The sequence below is a fragment of the Amphiura filiformis genome, chromosome 4, assembly GCF_039555335.1.
Source record: "Amphiura filiformis chromosome 4, Afil_fr2py, whole genome shotgun sequence".
Classification (NCBI taxonomy): domain Eukaryota; kingdom Metazoa; phylum Echinodermata; class Ophiuroidea; order Amphilepidida; family Amphiuridae; genus Amphiura; species Amphiura filiformis.
The window spans coordinates 55535202-55552578 of NC_092631.1; the positions used below are offsets into that span (position 1 = coordinate 55535202).

General features: G+C 37.6%; 2 protein-coding genes across 4 annotated transcripts in view; one reads left to right on the forward strand and one right to left on the reverse strand.

Moving 5' to 3' along the window:
• The window catches only part of LOC140151085 (dynein regulatory complex protein 1-like), a 31572-nt gene extending 24340 nt beyond the window's left edge, over nt 1-7232 (reverse strand). For both annotated transcript variants that reach the window (XM_072173294.1, XM_072173293.1), the window contains exons 1-3: nt 6998-7232; nt 1431-1521; nt 181-293 (exon numbers count right to left, since the gene is read on the reverse strand). In XM_072173294.1, coding sequence (XP_072029395.1) covers nt 181-293; nt 1431-1521; nt 6998-7113 — 320 coding nt within the window. In that variant the 5' untranslated portion in view covers nt 7114-7232. The remainder of the gene's footprint in view (nt 1-180; nt 294-1430; nt 1522-6997) is intronic.
• The window catches only part of LOC140151086 (large ribosomal subunit protein uL5), an 84536-nt gene extending 68009 nt beyond the window's left edge, over nt 1-16527 (forward strand). Inside the window, exons 1-5 of one of the 2 annotated variants that reach the window (XM_072173298.1) lie at nt 7397-7417; nt 10698-10857; nt 12143-12249; nt 12929-13171; nt 16153-16527. In XM_072173298.1, coding sequence (XP_072029399.1) covers nt 7412-7417; nt 10698-10857; nt 12143-12249; nt 12929-13171; nt 16153-16182 — 546 coding nt within the window. In that variant the 5' untranslated portion in view covers nt 7397-7411 and the 3' untranslated portion in view covers nt 16183-16527. Of the gene's footprint in view, nt 1-7396; nt 7418-10697; nt 10858-12142; nt 12250-12928; nt 13172-16152 lie in introns of those variants that run through there. The other variant, XM_072173297.1, reaches the window with a different exon arrangement.
• Nucleotides 16528-17377: the final 850 nt, after the last annotated feature.

Below are 17377 nucleotides of genomic sequence, written 5' to 3' on the forward strand. Positions count from 1 at the left end.
TTTTAAGTAATTTATACACAATTTTTTTTAACACTTTCGCCTGCGGTACAATAGGCCTACTATAACAAATTATTGAGGTACCCGTATCAAGGATGCTTTATGTAATCTTGAGTAATAGTACTCTGTAAAGTCAGAAAGTAACTTTTAATCAAAGTTTATCCATGTCACAATGGTGTTTACCTTTGTCTTATTATCTCTTCTTCTTGTCCTCTCCTGGAAGCTTCCCTTGCATCAGCTGCGACCCTCACATTTGATACCAACTCTGTACCATCTGTCTTCAACTTGGTTAGTCTCTGAATTTTCAAAACATATTTCTCTAATCATAATAGGTTTAAAGTTAGACAGCAAGAGAGACAGAAATGCATAGAGATAGACAGAGAGGCAGAGAGAGAGAGAGGGATCGAGAGATTGCAAAGAACATCCATGCAATCACATTTAGCCCCAATTCAACACCCCAATGCACACATTTGTCTAAACACAACAAACAACCAGTTTAATACACACAGTTTACTGACAAACTGGGGACTAAAATGGCTGACAACCAGGGTCATCACTACTTTGTTCATAAAAATCTTGGTGTCCTCAGTACTCTGTTGGACTAATGCAGTTTGGGGCATTTTCAGACAGAGAAGGCTAGCTAGCATAAATTGCTCAAACCAGGGGCCGAGGGGTGACGCTAGTTAACAGTACTATAAGGGGATGTCACCATTTGTTCAGATGTATACACATGACATGATGATCCAGGGGTAGCTTTAACCCCCGATCGGGGGTGAATGACCCCCTAAATTTGAAAAATATTTTTCACCCTCTATATTGGGAATATGTGCAAGCTCGGGGGTGAACTCTGACCCTAGCTACTTTTGGACCTTACTCCTACCCCTGACTACACTTTAACATATTTTTCACCCCCGAGAATTAATTTTCACCCCATGTATTTGGATTTTCTGCAAGCTCGGGGGTGAAAACACCGGAAAACAACCCCGACTTTCGGGCCTTAATACTACCCTGATGACATCCATGAATCAAGCATTATGCATAGAACCTTGTGTGAAATAAAAGATGCTGGACACTTAAATTAAAAATATGCTTAATTTGTAATTTAAGGAAATCTGCAAAACAGGTTCAAATTTTGAGGTTATAACTGGTAAATTATAGGCCAAAATTAAAAATCTTGTCAATCTTAACAATTTAAATGCAATTGCAACCAAACTTGGGCATAGCTGCAGTGATTGGTAGGCATACTCATTAAAATTTGGAGTTTAAAATATCTCTTTTACTATGCAATTAAAAGAAAGCTGACAATTTAAGCACACATCCCATGACACAAAAAAGTCCCCGATAGCTGGTGATTACAAACGCACAGTCGGACACCCACATACATCCACACACACCCCCACACATGTAATCATCCAAACTGATGGCATACATACCTGTCTACTTTCTTCTATCTGTTTCCGACTCTTGCTCTGTTCTTCCTTATCTTCCTTCTTTTTAGCATTTGGATCTTCACCCATTGCTTCCCTATGTATAAACATAATGTGAGACTGTGAGTGCTAAAAAATGGTAACCATCGCTGGAAGTATTTATTATGGTTGCAGGGAAAATCCCTTCATTTGCTCGATGAAGCAATTTTTTTTCATTTTTCATGCAAACCAGTACCAATAAAGATATCTGAATATAAACACAGACATGGTGTAAAAAAACTTTTGAAATACTAAAACACACATTTCTGCCTCAGTGACATTGTTTTTGTGACAATATACAACAAAAAAATTAAAAAAAGGCTTTAACTTCAGCTTTAAATTAGCCTCTCATGAAATTATTTTTAATACTGCACATGTCATGATCCCCTGGCAACTGTTCAAACTTTAACCCAGATGAAAAATTACACCTTGATGCAAAAGAAAAAGTTTAGTCAATATCCTGAGAACCACCCACGCTAGTATAGCGAGGGTGCATGGTTCAAGTCAAGATCGCCTCAATAAAAATACATGTACATGTAAGGTAAGACTAAGTCTATAATTAATACATGGTCATATGTCATAAGTTGGTATGAAAAAAATTACACTTTGCAAATTGAGAGAAAAATCACCAATTCTGATTGAAATGAACATTACTTTATTACGTCCGATTGCCATGAAGCAAACATATTTAAAAAGCTGGCTCTATAGACCTTTTCAGCAGCAATCGGAAATGTTCGCAAAACAATCACATGGACGCAAGCTTCTTTACACGCCCGCGACCCGTGTACAAATAAACGCTCCTCAACTGTGTGCATTGACGCAACGCACAACTGCCGTAAGTGCACGCCCAAGAACTGCGTATGATAACCAGTTTTTAAAAACTGGGTCATCACTTTGGAAAACTTCAATATGACAAGGTCAATAACAAATGCAGAATATGTTAACATCAAATGTTATTATACAGGGTGTGTATGAATTATACAGGGTGTAACATTTAAAAAAATTACATTATTTAATAATCACACTGTTTTAGCGGTGACGCTTTGGGTAGTGTTGCATTTCCTGTGCGTGCACAATCGATTGCGCTATCGTGTCATTCCACTAAACTTGTGACATTACGCAGTGCACGCAGTACGTTCATACTCTCAGAATCGAGAAATTAATATTTTCGGTACACCCATCGAATGTGTGTCATTGGCCCTCAGACTGTACGAACCCATGGATTCGATCCATGTATAGTCTGCACAAAAAGTAACTCAGCTGTTATAAATATGCCTAGATAGATTCAGAACTAATAATTGTTTTCACGATATTTCAACATCTAGAGAGAAGGATGATTTATTTACACCCATTTTGATACCCCATTTGTCAAATGTCGTTCAATATTAACAACACAGTAGTGCTTTTACAGAAAAATACCAGAATTTAAAAGTTGCAGTTTACAGCGATTAATGGTTATAATGCCAGCACTGTAACACCTAAAGCCCGCCATTATCTTCGCGCTTACTTCAAACCAATGCAAATAACTGCAACTTTTAAATTGGGGCTTTCAAAACACTGCTGTATTGTCAATATGAACACAATTGGACAAATAGGGTATCAAAATGTGTGTAAATAAATCATCCTTCTTTTCATGTTGAAATATTGTGAAAACAATTATTAGTTCTGGATCTATAGGCGTATTTATAACAGCTGAGTTACTTTTTGTGCAGACTTTATATTTTCAGTAGAGTAACGATTGCAGATGACATGATTGCAGGTCCTATTCTATTCTGTACTGTGTAATATCCTTCAACAATTCCCCGTACGGTAAATGGCCTTATACGTTGGACAGTTCCAGTTGTGACAGTACTCTCTTCTTCGACCAACCAATTTTTAATAATAAGTTCATGACATGAACAGGGGTCATCAGGTCGATGGTCGTCAGGTCGATGCCATAGGTCGTCAGGTTGATGCCATATTATTGCATTTTCTCCAAGGCATTCGACCGAGTTCCACATTTAAGCGCCTTTAAAAAAAATTCCATCATTATGGAGTCACCAGGAATATACTCAAGTGGATTGTTATCTTCCTAACCAAGAGGAAACAGTGTGTCGTCCTCGATGGTATTCAGTATACTGCAGCAGAGGTAGATTCCAGCCTGCCACAGGGCACTGTTATTGGGCCGATGAGCTTTCTAGTTTTCATCAATGACCTACCTAGCTGTGTGAGTGCTGGTACAAAGACCAGACTCTTTGCCGATGATGCATTCATCTATCAAGAGATCAACTCTGTAGAAGACCAGATCATCCTTCAAACAGATCTTGATGTAATATCTCGTTGGAGCCAAGACTGGCAGATGACTTTTAATACCGATAAATGTTTCAAAATGAACTTCACAACCAAGAAAACCATCAAAACCTCTCCATATACATTGTGCCAAAAAACTCTTTGAGGCAACACATTCTCATCAATCAATCAATCAATCTTTATTTCATTCAAAATACAACAATACAATAACAGCAAAACAACACATTTGAATGAGGAGATGCTCAGAAGGCCAAAAAGGCCTGAACAAGCACCCCTTAACCTTAGCCTAAGTTTCTTAATTTGTCTAATAAAATACAATTACATACATACAAACACCCCCACCCTCTTTCATACATTCTTGTATAACGAACTAAGCAGGAAAAAAATGATGAATAAAGAACATGCAGAATATAAATTAGGATTTCATAACATTTGCTCACGTCACGATATCGCACAAGAAAGCTGACATTTTGTGAATATAGTATAAATGCTAAGAGAACAGTTAATTTTAAGCGATTTTTTGTATAAAAAAAAAAAAAAATAAAAATAAGTAAATCCAAACTAAGAGGTATTAAGTGTACATTTCTATAAGGTTTGTTTTAATTTGGGATCTAAAGAGTTTTACTGATGTAGCCGTTTTGGCGCATCTGTCAATCGAATGCCATTTTCTTGGCCCGGCGGTTCTTATTGTTTTGTTAGCAAACTCTGTTTTTGTAAGACAGATCTTGTAATCTTCAGCGTTTCTTGTGTGATACCTGAGGTGATTCCTCTGCTCAACAAAATAACTATTGAAGGCCTTTGGTAACTGATTGGTATTATACTTGTACATAAAAGTGCTTAGTTCGAGATCATAACTATCATAAACATTAAGCAAATAGTAATTCTTGAAAATAGGGGCTGAGTGACTTAAAAAGTGACTATTCGATATCATTCTAAGGGCTTTTTTTTGAAGTTTGAAAATCTTTTCCAAATATTTTTGACAAGTATTTCCCCATAGATACCATAGTTTATGTAAGGAAGTATTAAAGTACAATATAGTAAGTGAATACATTATTCGCTCCGTACCTTGGTCTGAAGTTTTGTGACAATCTACATTGGAAAGAGCATACGGTATCTCTGAAGTCGTAAATAGCTGTAAGAAGATCATGGGTGTCATCAGAAGGAACTTCAAAGCTTGTCCTACATACATCAACTTCAAGTCTCCCCTCTATTTGTCACTCATTCAACTCAAATTGACTTATGGGTCGGCAGCTTGGATCCCTTCCACAAATGAAGAGAGACACCAGCTATACATGATACAGGTCAGCTGCTAGGTTGTGCTACAACAGTGTGGAATTGTCCATGGAAAAAAGGTATTTGCGTAGGTTGTTGAGTTGACTCTAATTTGCATGTATGAAGATGAGTGGTGTCGTCTGGTCATTTGTGTTGGTTGGGTGAGGTGGTCCTGCCAGTCTATGTCGACGAGATTGTGTGTAATTCTGTACATCAGGTTAAGGCTAAGCCTAAGTCTGGTAATAAGGCGACAGGTACCGTTTCTAAACTTGGCCATTCAAGTTGGTTGAGCATTTGCATATTAACACTTGCTTCTCTAAGACTAAGTTCTCTGGAGTAGTTGTTGACTGGGGTACACTGTTGGCAGGGCACCCTTTTTAAAGGGTGCCACTTGGAAATTTGGAAAATCCTTAAAAGGGTGGGGGTTTAAACTTTGTTGGTAAAAAGGGTGGATTGATATAAAGGGTGGGAGTAAAATAAAAAGGGTGGGAGTGCCAGCTTACGATATATTTCCATTGAATGATAAAATCATCATAGTTTCCACGAATAAGTGCCAAACCACAAGAATAAGTGCCAAACCACTGCCAGCAAACCATTACCATATCGCACATGACCAAAAATAGTTCTACCATCAGTATTTACTCCTATCCGTAAATAGTACCTCTAAGCCGTAAATAGTATTTTCAATGTCCCGGATGAGCCGTAAATAGTACCTCCAAGCCGTAAATAGTACTTTTGACCATGCCTTCCGCGTGCGCGCATTCGATGTGACGGAACAGTTCACGCACGCTGAAACTGCCATATATAGCGTGATTTCGGCGCTGCTGTAATTGGTTAACCCGATTTTAGCCTATTCGATTTTTTTTGAAGGGCAAAATATAGGTTTTGCTTAAATTGGTCGTGCTGTTCACTCAGGATAAGCTGGAGAGTCAAAACGTCAAATAAAATTCTTTTAACCAATCAATGAACAAAGAATATATTAATGAAGAAGATTGAAGTATATAAAACAAATATATTGCCTTTATTCGAAGTTCTGGTTAAAACTATGGCGATCTTTTCTTTTAGACCACCCGAGCTATAATAGGTCAAAATTACTTATTTATCAAATTAAACTTTCGCATCAAGGTTAAAAATGTTTTTAGCTATACAAACATACCTTTTATTTCATCAAACAAGCTTTATTTTGTTCCAAAATCGATGTTTTTATCGCTATTTTTGACATAAAAAGAGCCAGATGCAAAACCAGTGATGCCAGCTCCGAAACGTTCGCGTAGCACAAGCGCTTGATGAACGCTTGTTTTGACGGTAATTTACGCTAGCGTATCGTGCATTTTCAAGCGCATTTGGCAGTTTTTTTACTGCGTGACGCAATTTTGCATTTATCATGTTTATTCAAGATGGCGAATTTCTCGAAAAATGTGCTGTATTTTTCTAAGAAAATTCTGTCATTTCGCGAATTCTTTGCCACTCTCCACTCATCTGATCATCTTTTCATGTGACGGAAGTGATGCTGATTTTATGAAGGTATGTTTTTTGCATTTCCGATTATTTTTAAATGTTTTTTTGAGACAAAAACTTCACAGCAGAATAGCCGTTTTTGCTTGTTTTAAAAAAGTTGTTTTGACCTTGTTTTTTACCCCATAATTTCCCTCATTTATCGAAGCCCTGCCCTCCTTCAAAAACATTAAACCTTGACTTCAAAGTGTTTGGCAACTGTTTAACCTTGATGCAAAAGAAAACCTTGATGCAAAAGTAATATTTTAGTCCCTATATAGCGAGGGTGGTCTAAAGGAAAAGATCGCCAAAACTATGGTCCCTCGTTGAGATCTAATACTTAATACTAATACTTGCGCCCCTCAGGAAAATAGTACTAATTGATCTCACCTCGGGCCCATAGTTTTAACCAGAACCTCTCATCATCCATGGCAGTATATATTTGTATATTACTAGATAGCCTGTTTAAGCTTACTCACCTTCTGGCTGCTTCCATGCGTTTGGCGATACGTATTCGCCGAGCAGCAATTCTCTCTTCCGGATCATTGGAATCTACTGAAGGCCCAGTGTCTTCGTCTTCTTCGTGACCACTCATTTTTAAAAACTTTAACCAAAAAGGCTCAAAATGTATGTAAAACACTCGTATTATTCTTCGCAGCTGACTCCTTTATTTAGGTGTTGCTAAGTATTCTATTGCGCATGTGCAAAATTCCAGCCTCTACATTTAGCGTCTAGTTTATCGATAAAAATCGCCACAAATGGGTAATATCTCCGTAAAAAAATAATAGTGGTATATATTTAAATATTTTTATTTACCCTATTGATAAACCTCATTTTTTCTAAGTTAGTCAATAAAAAATGTGTACCCTCTTCCGTTCTCTTACATTTCCAACATGGCGGTGAGTGCCACTGTGTGGAAGAAGCAAGAAAAAATCTAATGCAATCACTCGATATCTGTGTTATATTTGCCTATTTTTTTAATATAAATATCAAATTTACTTGTCATTTTACACATCTATGAAATCATTTTTCATCTGCGTTACCTTGATCGTATTAATTATTGGGTTCAAATACCGTCCGTAAAGTAGTGTAGGTAGGCCGTGATGTTATTCACTATACTAAAATGCAGAAAACCTTAGACGAGCGCGTATTGTAAGGATACATCGCGTATATACTGCGTTGCACGCACTTGTCTCTGATTGGCTGCTAAGGCGATATATTGTTGCTGAGTGGAAATTTATGAATGAACTGTGCGCCGTACGCGTTGTTAGCGCCGAATTTGCAACATCACGGTAGTCGCGCTCGTAAAAGGTTTGCTGCATTTTAGTATATGCATGTACGTACAGACTGTGTACAATAATTATCCAGTACATTAATACGGATTTCTGGGTATTGAGCTGTTGTTCATTGTATCTTGCCCAGCTTGTTCTCTTGAATCTGCATGCATCAGCATAACTCGATCTCGCGTTTCGCACTTATTTTAAAATTAAAGACATTTAAAAACCATGACCATGTCATGTGATGTCAAAAGTTACAGTAACATGCAGTCGGGACCACGTACTTCTTCTACGTGTAGTTCCAGTAACTGTAACTCGTCATACCTAGGTCCGTAGTTGTCATTATGTTTATGATAAAGACTGAAGTCTTGCTGGCAGGACTACGTGATCAGCATGCAGAGTACTAGTCCAAATAATCAGACCCAGAACAAAATATTAATTTCTGACATGATCTTGTACTGGGTCTGAACTGTTTTCATATGAAATCTTGATGGCAAATTGGACAATAGAAGCACATGGTTCTATGTGACAGCTTTTTAATCCCTATTCAGGTTACGTGAATCACGCTATTGTGAACCATCCTTCTGATACTTGAGTGTTTGGACACGCGGAACGGTTTTTTGTCTACCTCTCTGTTTGTAAACAAACCAGGAGGTCGAAATCGCCCTCCTCGCCGAATCTGAAAGTCAGCGTAATAGTACGGCACTAGCAGAGTACATGACGTACTCGCTCAATGGAGCGGTACGCTCACTCCTTTCAAAGGCCTGCCTTTTGAGGAGACTGAGAGCAGTTCGCTCTCTCTCTCTCTCTCCTTTTTATCTAATATATATTACTTAGAGTGATTTTTAGCTCTCCTTAGTTGACCAATGTTCTCTCCTTAAATTATATTGTAAATGCTCTAACAGCTCTCCTTGAAGGCCCCAGAAGAGCTATTTAATGCTCTCCTGCAAATTGCAAAAGACAGTCCATGCTAGACTTGCTTGCCAGTCCTATATACGCCGTACCTATGTATATTAAGGACTGGCTCATTTTTGTACGCCATTTTGGATGTCAATGGGAAATACACACTTAACGATTTGCGCCGGTTAGAAACTTGAAAAAAAATCTTACAAATTTTATCAATGTATATTTAGGGATTCAATCATGTTTCACCGTTGTTCATCACCGTTTAACAACGATGCGGCGCGTCGTCTGCGTGGTTTACTTGCGAGGGTAGCTTTAGCTGCCCGAGCTAAGTAAACCACGCAGACGCTGCCGGACGCAGTTGTTAAACAGTGATGAACAACGGTGAAACATGATTGAATCCTTTCAACAACGAAAAGAAGCTAAAGATCGTATAATTCACGATTATTTCACGAGGAAATGTCAGTTAATCATTGTCACTAAGCCTTACAAAAACTTCGATGATTTCTCATCAATAAAACTACAGAATAAAACGGCAAAATTTAGCCTAGCCGCTATCTGAAAATACTGAATTGTAAGCTTGCATACGCACAAAGGTTCCAGGCATGACGAATTTTACGCGATCTCGCGTAACGCGTAGTCTCGCTCGCGTTCGCGTATGCGCTACAGTAAAAGTGTGGGTTCATCACGGATTAACAACGGTTGGCTCCTGTACAAAGGTATAGGAAGAGTTGTTGAATAATGTGGTACCAACCTTGTTGTGCTTGCTAATTTAAGACTCGGTTGAAACAAAATTAAGGATCGAATGCATTTTAGTGTCCAAAAAGGCAAAATTATCGTCAAAGTTCTGCGAAATCGGCACCCTTGCGAAGGGTTCAGAATTGAATCAGGAACGAAAATATCCGATCTTTGCGATCAAAAACACAAAATTACAACTTTAAACATAGGCCCCCCCCCCTACTATTGGCAAAAGACATTATTACCAAACAATATAGAATAGAAAATTTGACATCATTTTCTCAAAATATTGAAGAAATTTGCTCACTAGACATCGAAAAAGTACGTAATCCAATTCCCGTTCAAACGCGTGAGAAACTGAAAGTGCATAATCCCGACTAGTCCATGCCTCACCTTACAAGCACAGAGTCACAAGGGAAGTTCTTCACAGTGTTCTTTCCCTTGCATCAGTGCAAAATCAAACTACTCTTTTGCAACTCTTGTCACCACCATAATAGTGACATAGGTACAAAACTAGAGAAACAGCAAGAGCGTGCCAGATGTAAGTGAAATATGTGTGCTCAAGGCCAATGTTGTTTTGGGAGAAAATGTGATACAAGGGGGTAATCCCACCTTGTCCTATGATCAGTTTGTATAGGTGAGAATTATGTGTTTTTTGTTACTGCGCGTCAGTTACGCAAAGCGCACTTTGTGTAGCTGCTGCGCCCACATGTGTACACCTCACCTCACCATTCTACATGTATATCAATCCAAGATGTTAATGAGTCACGCCTATTACGAATTTACGAGCTGATCAGAGTACGGTATTATCGGTATAGCATTAAGTGGTAAAAGTGGATGTATATCAATCAGTTTTGTGAATCTGAACTCTAGATGTGATGCAAGCATAGCAACATGAGTGAATTGGACTGTTGACAATGTCAATTTGCATATATTTTAATGTTTTTACTACTAAATAACTGCCTTTTGCGGAGAGCGAGAGCAATCACTCTCTACTCTCAAATCTGATAGAGTGATTTTTAGCTCTTCTTAGTTGACCATTTTCTCCTTACATTCTGTTGTAAATGCTCTAAACATCTCTCCTTGAAGGCTCCAGAAGAGCTATTTAATGCTCTCCAGCAAATTTCAAAAGACAGTCACAGTCCCTGTAGCTGTACTACGCTTTTTTAAAGGCTTTCATGAAGTACGGTAGTCACTTCTTCCAAAACATATAAAAGTGTCAATTTTTTAAATACTGTATTAATGTTGATTCATTTTGCAGGATAAAGGTGAAGCCAAGCAGGAGAAGCAGAATATTATGAGGGAGCTGCGTATTCGCAAGCTATGCCTTAACATCTGTGTGGGTGAAAGTGGTGATAGATTGACCAGAGCAGCTAAAGTGTTGGAACAGCTCACAGGACAAACACCTGTCTTTTCCAAAGGTAAAACACTGGAAGTTTAATTTGAGGACTTTTTTCCTTAAAATTGGCTCAGTGCACTTGTCACCCAGTGCTATTCATATAGGGTCGCTACTCGCTGGGGTGTTTTTATAATTTGTGTATGTGTGCATTTTCTTTTGGAATTGTGTGTGTATGTTTCATCACATTATTTCTGAGGACTCAAAACTTGACATCAAATCGGACCATCCTAATTCCATTGTAATGTGTAATGAGGCATAGATGACAGTCAGTCCTTGCCTTAAAAGCACCGAGTCACAAGGGAAGTTCTTCACAGTGTTCTTTCCCTTGCATCAGTGCAAAATCAAACTCCTCTTTTGCAACTCTTGTCACCACCATAATTAGTGACATAGGTACAAAACTAGAGGAACAGTGAGAACTTTTAAGAGCTTTTGAACATGATGCCATGAAGCTTGTTTTGAAAAATACAGATGGTCTATGTTGTTTTTAAAACCTATGGCTGTAGAATTGCAAACTGTCTATAGATTGAAATTTGTTTAGCCCTATAAAATGTAAATATTGCGCTCCATTTTTAGGATAAATCTCGAAGCCCAATTCAGAACTTGTGTAATTTTGGTTGGGAGATTTTGTTGGGTCGTCCCTTGTTACTCATTGTTTCACTACTGGTGGTTTTGTTTGTGTGAGAGTTGGGATTTTTTGTTGTTGTTGTTTTGGGGTTTTTGTGTGGTGGTGGTTTTGTTTAAGTGTGAAAGTTTGGTGGGGTTTTTTGTTGTTGTTGTTTTGGGTTTTTGTGTGTGTGGGGGTGTGTTTTATTTTGAAATGGGGTGTGTTGGCATGACCTTACTTCTGAAGTTCTGATGACACAAAACTTAAGAAGAAATTAATCCTAATTATGATGAGTAATGAGACATCATGTAGATCAGAGTCGGGCCTTGTCTTAAAAAAGCACAGAGTCACAAGGGAAGTTCTTCACAGTGTTCTTTCCCTTGCATCAGTGCAAAATCAAACTCCTCTTTTGCGACTCTTGTCACCGCCATAATTAGTGACATAGGTACAAAACTAGAGGAACAGCAAGAACTTGTAAAACCTATACTATGTAGAATCGCAAATGATCTTTTGAAATTGGTTTAGCTCTATAAAATATATTGCGCTCCATTTTTAGCTATGGGGTAAATTTTGAAGCCCGATTTTGAACTCTTTAATTTCTTTGAGATTTTGCTGGATTGAAAACTTTTCCAAAAAATTGGTAACTGTGTATTAGTTCTTGAAAGCCCTAATTGTGATGTTCTGAACTTTGATTTTTCCTCAGCTCGCTACACTGTGAGATCTTTTGGTATCCGAAGAAATGAGAAGATTGCTGTACACTGCACCGTGAGGGGAGCCAAGGCAGAAGAAATCCTAGAGAGAGGCCTTAAGGTGAGGTGTTTTTTGTTTCTTCTTCTTTGTTATTCGGTTTCCGATAAATATTAGTATCTAGGCAATGTTAAGGTTCTCCTTGATTCGGTAACGGTCATACCTCCATAGGATCCTGCAAACAAATCTTTGAATTCACTTTGTCTGTGATCCATGTGGATTGTGTAGTAAACAAGAAAAGTTACAGAATTATATGTACATTATGCTAGTTGATACCATTGCATACCTAAAGCTTTTCAGTGTCACACATGTCAGTTCTGTAGTTGTGTGATTGCATCTGTAAAGAAGTTACAAATTGCTTACCCAAAGCAAATGAATTGCTCAACAACAGTGGTAACAATTCCTTGAAATTTGCAATGGCAAGCTACAAAATGAAATGTACGGTACTGCAAATGTCACCCCCTTGTGTCCGTAACATGTATGTATTTCAAATACTTTTAATTGAAGTGGGTGCTTCACTTTACAAGCACAGCACAGAGTCACAAGGGAAGTTCTTCACAGTGTTCTTTCCCTTGCATCAGTGCAAAATTGAACTCCTCTTTTGCAACTCTTGTCACCACCATAATTAGTGACATAGGTACAAAACTAGAGGAACAACAAGACATTTTTAACATGTAAGATAAAGGTGATCAATGATGGATGTAGAATCACAAGTTGTGTATCTTTCTCTTTCTTTCACCAGGTGCGTGAATACGAGTTGCGCAAAGGTAACTTCTCAGCCACCGGTAACTTTGGATTTGGCATTCAGGAACACATTGATTTAGGTATCAAATACGATCCCGGTATCGGTATCTACGGTATGGACTTCTATATTGTACTAGGACGTCCAGGTTTCAATGTCAGCCACAAGCGCAAGAAGCAAGGTCGTGTTGGATTCCAGCACAGAGTCACCAAGGTCGACTCCATGAAATGGTTCCAACAGAAAGTAAGTTAATGCTGTAATAATTTAAAACATGAGGAAATCAAAATAGTTAGTAACCAAGAAGAACATCTACATCAAAGTTCACTGGAAGTGTGTGGAACAGGAAAAATTATCATCAGACTCACCTTAGGGCTGCACGACTAAGTCGCCAATAGTCGAGGTCGCGACTATTTGGTGATAGTTGCGACTACGACTAATGATTACCAATTGGCGACTATTCCTGAACATTCAACAAGTAACAAAAATGAAGTAAAGACGGGTTCTAAAAGTGCTAAATCCAGGATCTGAAGGTCGGGATTGGGCCGATCTGGGCCTGAATCTGAATCGGAGAAAATCCCTATGTTGCCGATCTTCATACCAATCTACCAAAAATAGATTTTCCAGTGTCCCAGCGCAGATAAGCTTGTGTAAATTCCATAGCATCAGCGGTCAAATACCCCGAAAAAGACGCAACCAAGAATAAGGTCATCACACTACATTGCCACAATTAGTTTTGGTGTCGGAGGTCATTACAAATTATGTAGTCCTTGTCCATTTATTACGTAAATTATTTACATTACTGTGCCCTGCATGTGAATATAATGTGATGTAATTATGAGACTGGCCGAGTCCTGACTATTGAGGGGGTATAAAATATCAGTAACCTACATTTTTGGTAAAGACACTCCGATTGGCTGATCACTTATTTAATGAATATTGATCAGCCAAAAATATCTTAATGTGATTGGACAGATATATGATTACAGCAATACCCAAATATGGAACTATTGGGTGTGACAAAGCAATTAATTATTAGAAGACCAAAACAAGCTCTTGATAATGATATGGATCATGCAATGCTTTAGGGATGCACCATTAGACTTCAAGAGGGGGGGGCTAGGAAGTTTTGGAAAAAAAAACTTTCCCCACTACATGAGCAAAAAAACAACTTTCCCCACCAACACTAAAAAAATCTTTCACCACCTAACTGTGTATAAATGCATGAAATTAAAAAAAAAACTTTTCCCCTGACCCCAACTTCCTAACCCCCCCCCCTTGATGTCTAATGGTGTGTCCCTTAGTTGTTGTTTTTTTTTTACTTTGATACATGTTTTGACTGATTTTAAATATAAAATTATATTGACATAGCAACATGAAAACAAGTTTAAAACATTGCCGACCACCATGTGCCTAGCGAAGTTGGGATGTTGTGCTAAAAATAGATTGGGTTTTTTTCCAAATCGGACTGACTGTTTGTTTATTTATTGGCATTGTCATCAATCGCTAGCTCTAAAAATAGTACATGCAGGCAGAGAGACAGTGCACTGCATGCACTTCGATGTTTATTTCCCTGCGAGTCACCCTTGACCGATTCTAGCAAAAGTATCCGCGCCCCCAGGAACTCTCCAAAGCAAAATTTCAACGTTCACTGGCCTTCTCTTTTACCGTGAAGTTTAAAAAAAATTAAACATTAACAACCTTAATTCGTTCAAATTTTATAAAAATGAAATTCTTGACCATAAACTTTAAATTTAAAAATAATTGTATATGAAACAAAACCCATATTCAGAGAACAAAATCAGAACCAACATGAATAATACACGTGGCATGGTGAGATCATCACCCCGGCCCCCAGGACCCACGAGGAAAAATGCCCAGGTAAACATACTTCCAAATATGGTGTTGATACGCATAGATTGGTACTTTCCCACGGTCGGTTTGAATGAACTTATGAATATTTAATGAGGGACTACCCCGGGAAGTACAAGGTCAAATGAAACATGCAGGAAAAATTTACAATAATTAAATAATAAATAAAATAAAAAAATAAATAAATAAATAAATAAAAAAAAAAAAAAAAAAAAAAAAAAAAAAAATAAATAAAATAAAATAAAATAAAATAAAATAAAAAAAATAAAAAAATTGGATTGTGAAAAATTAAAACGTTACTTGTTATTAAAAAAAAACTTCGACAATGAATGAATGTTTTATTGATTATATTTCTTTTGAGTCGTCAAATCAGAATAGTTGTCATTAAAAATAGAAAGGGAGATGAGATGAGATAAATTCAGTAATAACACTTAACATAAAACAAGCGAAATCAGCAGACAGTTCTTATTTTGTCCCTCCCTTATTAATTTCCCATTTGCTCGAGTTCCCCTTTCTTTATTTAAAAAGCCAAGAAGGATGTTGTCAGTCCGGGCGTCTGGCCCCGGCTGCAGTGCATAATGCATTCATTGCATTGGTGCTCCGGTCGAAATGAGGATTCTTCTTCTTCATAACCAAAACAAATTACAAATGGCCAATGTCGCCAGTACGATCAGCACAAAGGAACTTTTTATTCACGACAATAAAGTTGTACGTATAAGCAAAATCACAGCACAACATTAAAAATACACAGGAAGGAGTAATAGGTAAAGTTGTAACTAACTTTCATGAAGATTTTCAAGGTGGTAGCACAAGTTCTTAGACAATTTTTTGCACTTTTAGAACTCGCCTTAACTTCATGTTTGTTGCTTGCTTTGATAGTCGCCAATGGTCGTAGTCGCGACTATTTGGGTGGCGATTAGTCGACTACTAAAAAAGCCTATGTCGTGCAGCCCTAACTCACCTTACAAAGCACAGAGTCACAAGGGAAGTTCTTAACAGTGTTCTTTCCCTTGCATCAGTGCAAAATCAAACTCCTCTTTTGCAACTCTTGTCATCACCATAATTTATGACATAGGTACAAAACTAGAGGAACAACAAGAACTTCTGAACATGCTCTTATAAAGTTTTGTTAAAAGAACATTTGTTGAGCACAAGTTTTCGAAAACACAGACATTTTCATCTGGCTAGTGGCTTTACAAAGGAAGTTGTTAATTCAATCGGGTGCTCTTAATTTTGTAACTTGAAGCTTAAGTTGGAAATCTGTAACAAAGACATTTGCATAAATCACTCTGTTGGTAAGGAAACAGGCTCAATTAATTCTCATATTTGTTTTTTATTTTCTTTGTTCTTTGCAGTACGATGGTATCCTTCTACCAGGCAAATAAACTGCTCATCACCACTCGACATAACCCCATCAACAAGACAAATTTCTCCAACCGTCACTGGATTTCTTCTTTCTAGTGCCCATGAGACTATTATGAAAGAATTTTCAAATGAAATGGTGCATCGGCATAAACAATTTTGCCATTAAGTTCTCATCGATAGACTTTCTCTAGGAGTGGAAAGAAGATCTTGATGCACTCATCAACAAGAAACTGATTTAAAAAATCAAGTTTTACGAAGTAAAAGTAGCATGGGTTTTAGAAAGAATAACAACATAGCTCACAAAAACGTTGCATATAAAAGAAATTATATGTAATAAAAGAAATGACAAAGCTGTCAACACCAAATCACTATCTCATCTGTCTTGTTGTTTTGTGAGTAATAGATAGGGGAGTGTGCATGTGTTCTATAAACCCTGGGGCCACTTGTATTTCAAGTTATATTTCACCTGTGTTCAAAAAAGCAAGTAAAAAAGGTGTTTGTTTTTTTACGGCCGGGCGCGATACGCGAATATCTTGTTATATTATGCAGATGCAGACAAAAATCAGTTAATATAAAGGTAAAATTCTGGGTGAATTGTACTCAAAAACTCATCAAAACATGTGCATTTTCATTGGCTTTTCTTCAGGCCTATTTACTGATTGCTACCAGCAGTTTTTTGTGTGACTCATAATAGTCAAATACTGCTTGGGAGTAGGAAAACAACTGCATAGCACTTGCTTTGGGTCCATTTTACACTAATGAAAAATACTTGCTTTGGGTACTTTTGAAAGTCCTTGTACGCGGGTGATGTACAACTTGAAATACAAGCCTCCCTGGCTATAAACCAAGGCTTCCCAAATACTGCAAAGCAGGAAATACTTGTGCACATGACAATTTCCTGAGAGTGAGATATGTAGACTAGCAAAATTTCTTTCATCAAGCCCTATTTCAGTATAATTAATTGTCTGCCCATACATAACTGAATGTTTATGGCTTGAGAAATTGTGAAACATTTCAGATTCAGTTTTAAAACTAAGGATGATCCAATTTCATCAAATAAAGTTTTCATGCTGGTCTCCTAAGCCTTTTTGATACAAAAGCCAAAGATGTGCATTTAGTGTGGCTGCCTGCCAATATGTACCTTGTGTTGGTCTCTTTTGGCTGTGTTGTTGATGGATATTGCCTCTCAAGACCACCTGTTTTGAAAGATAATTT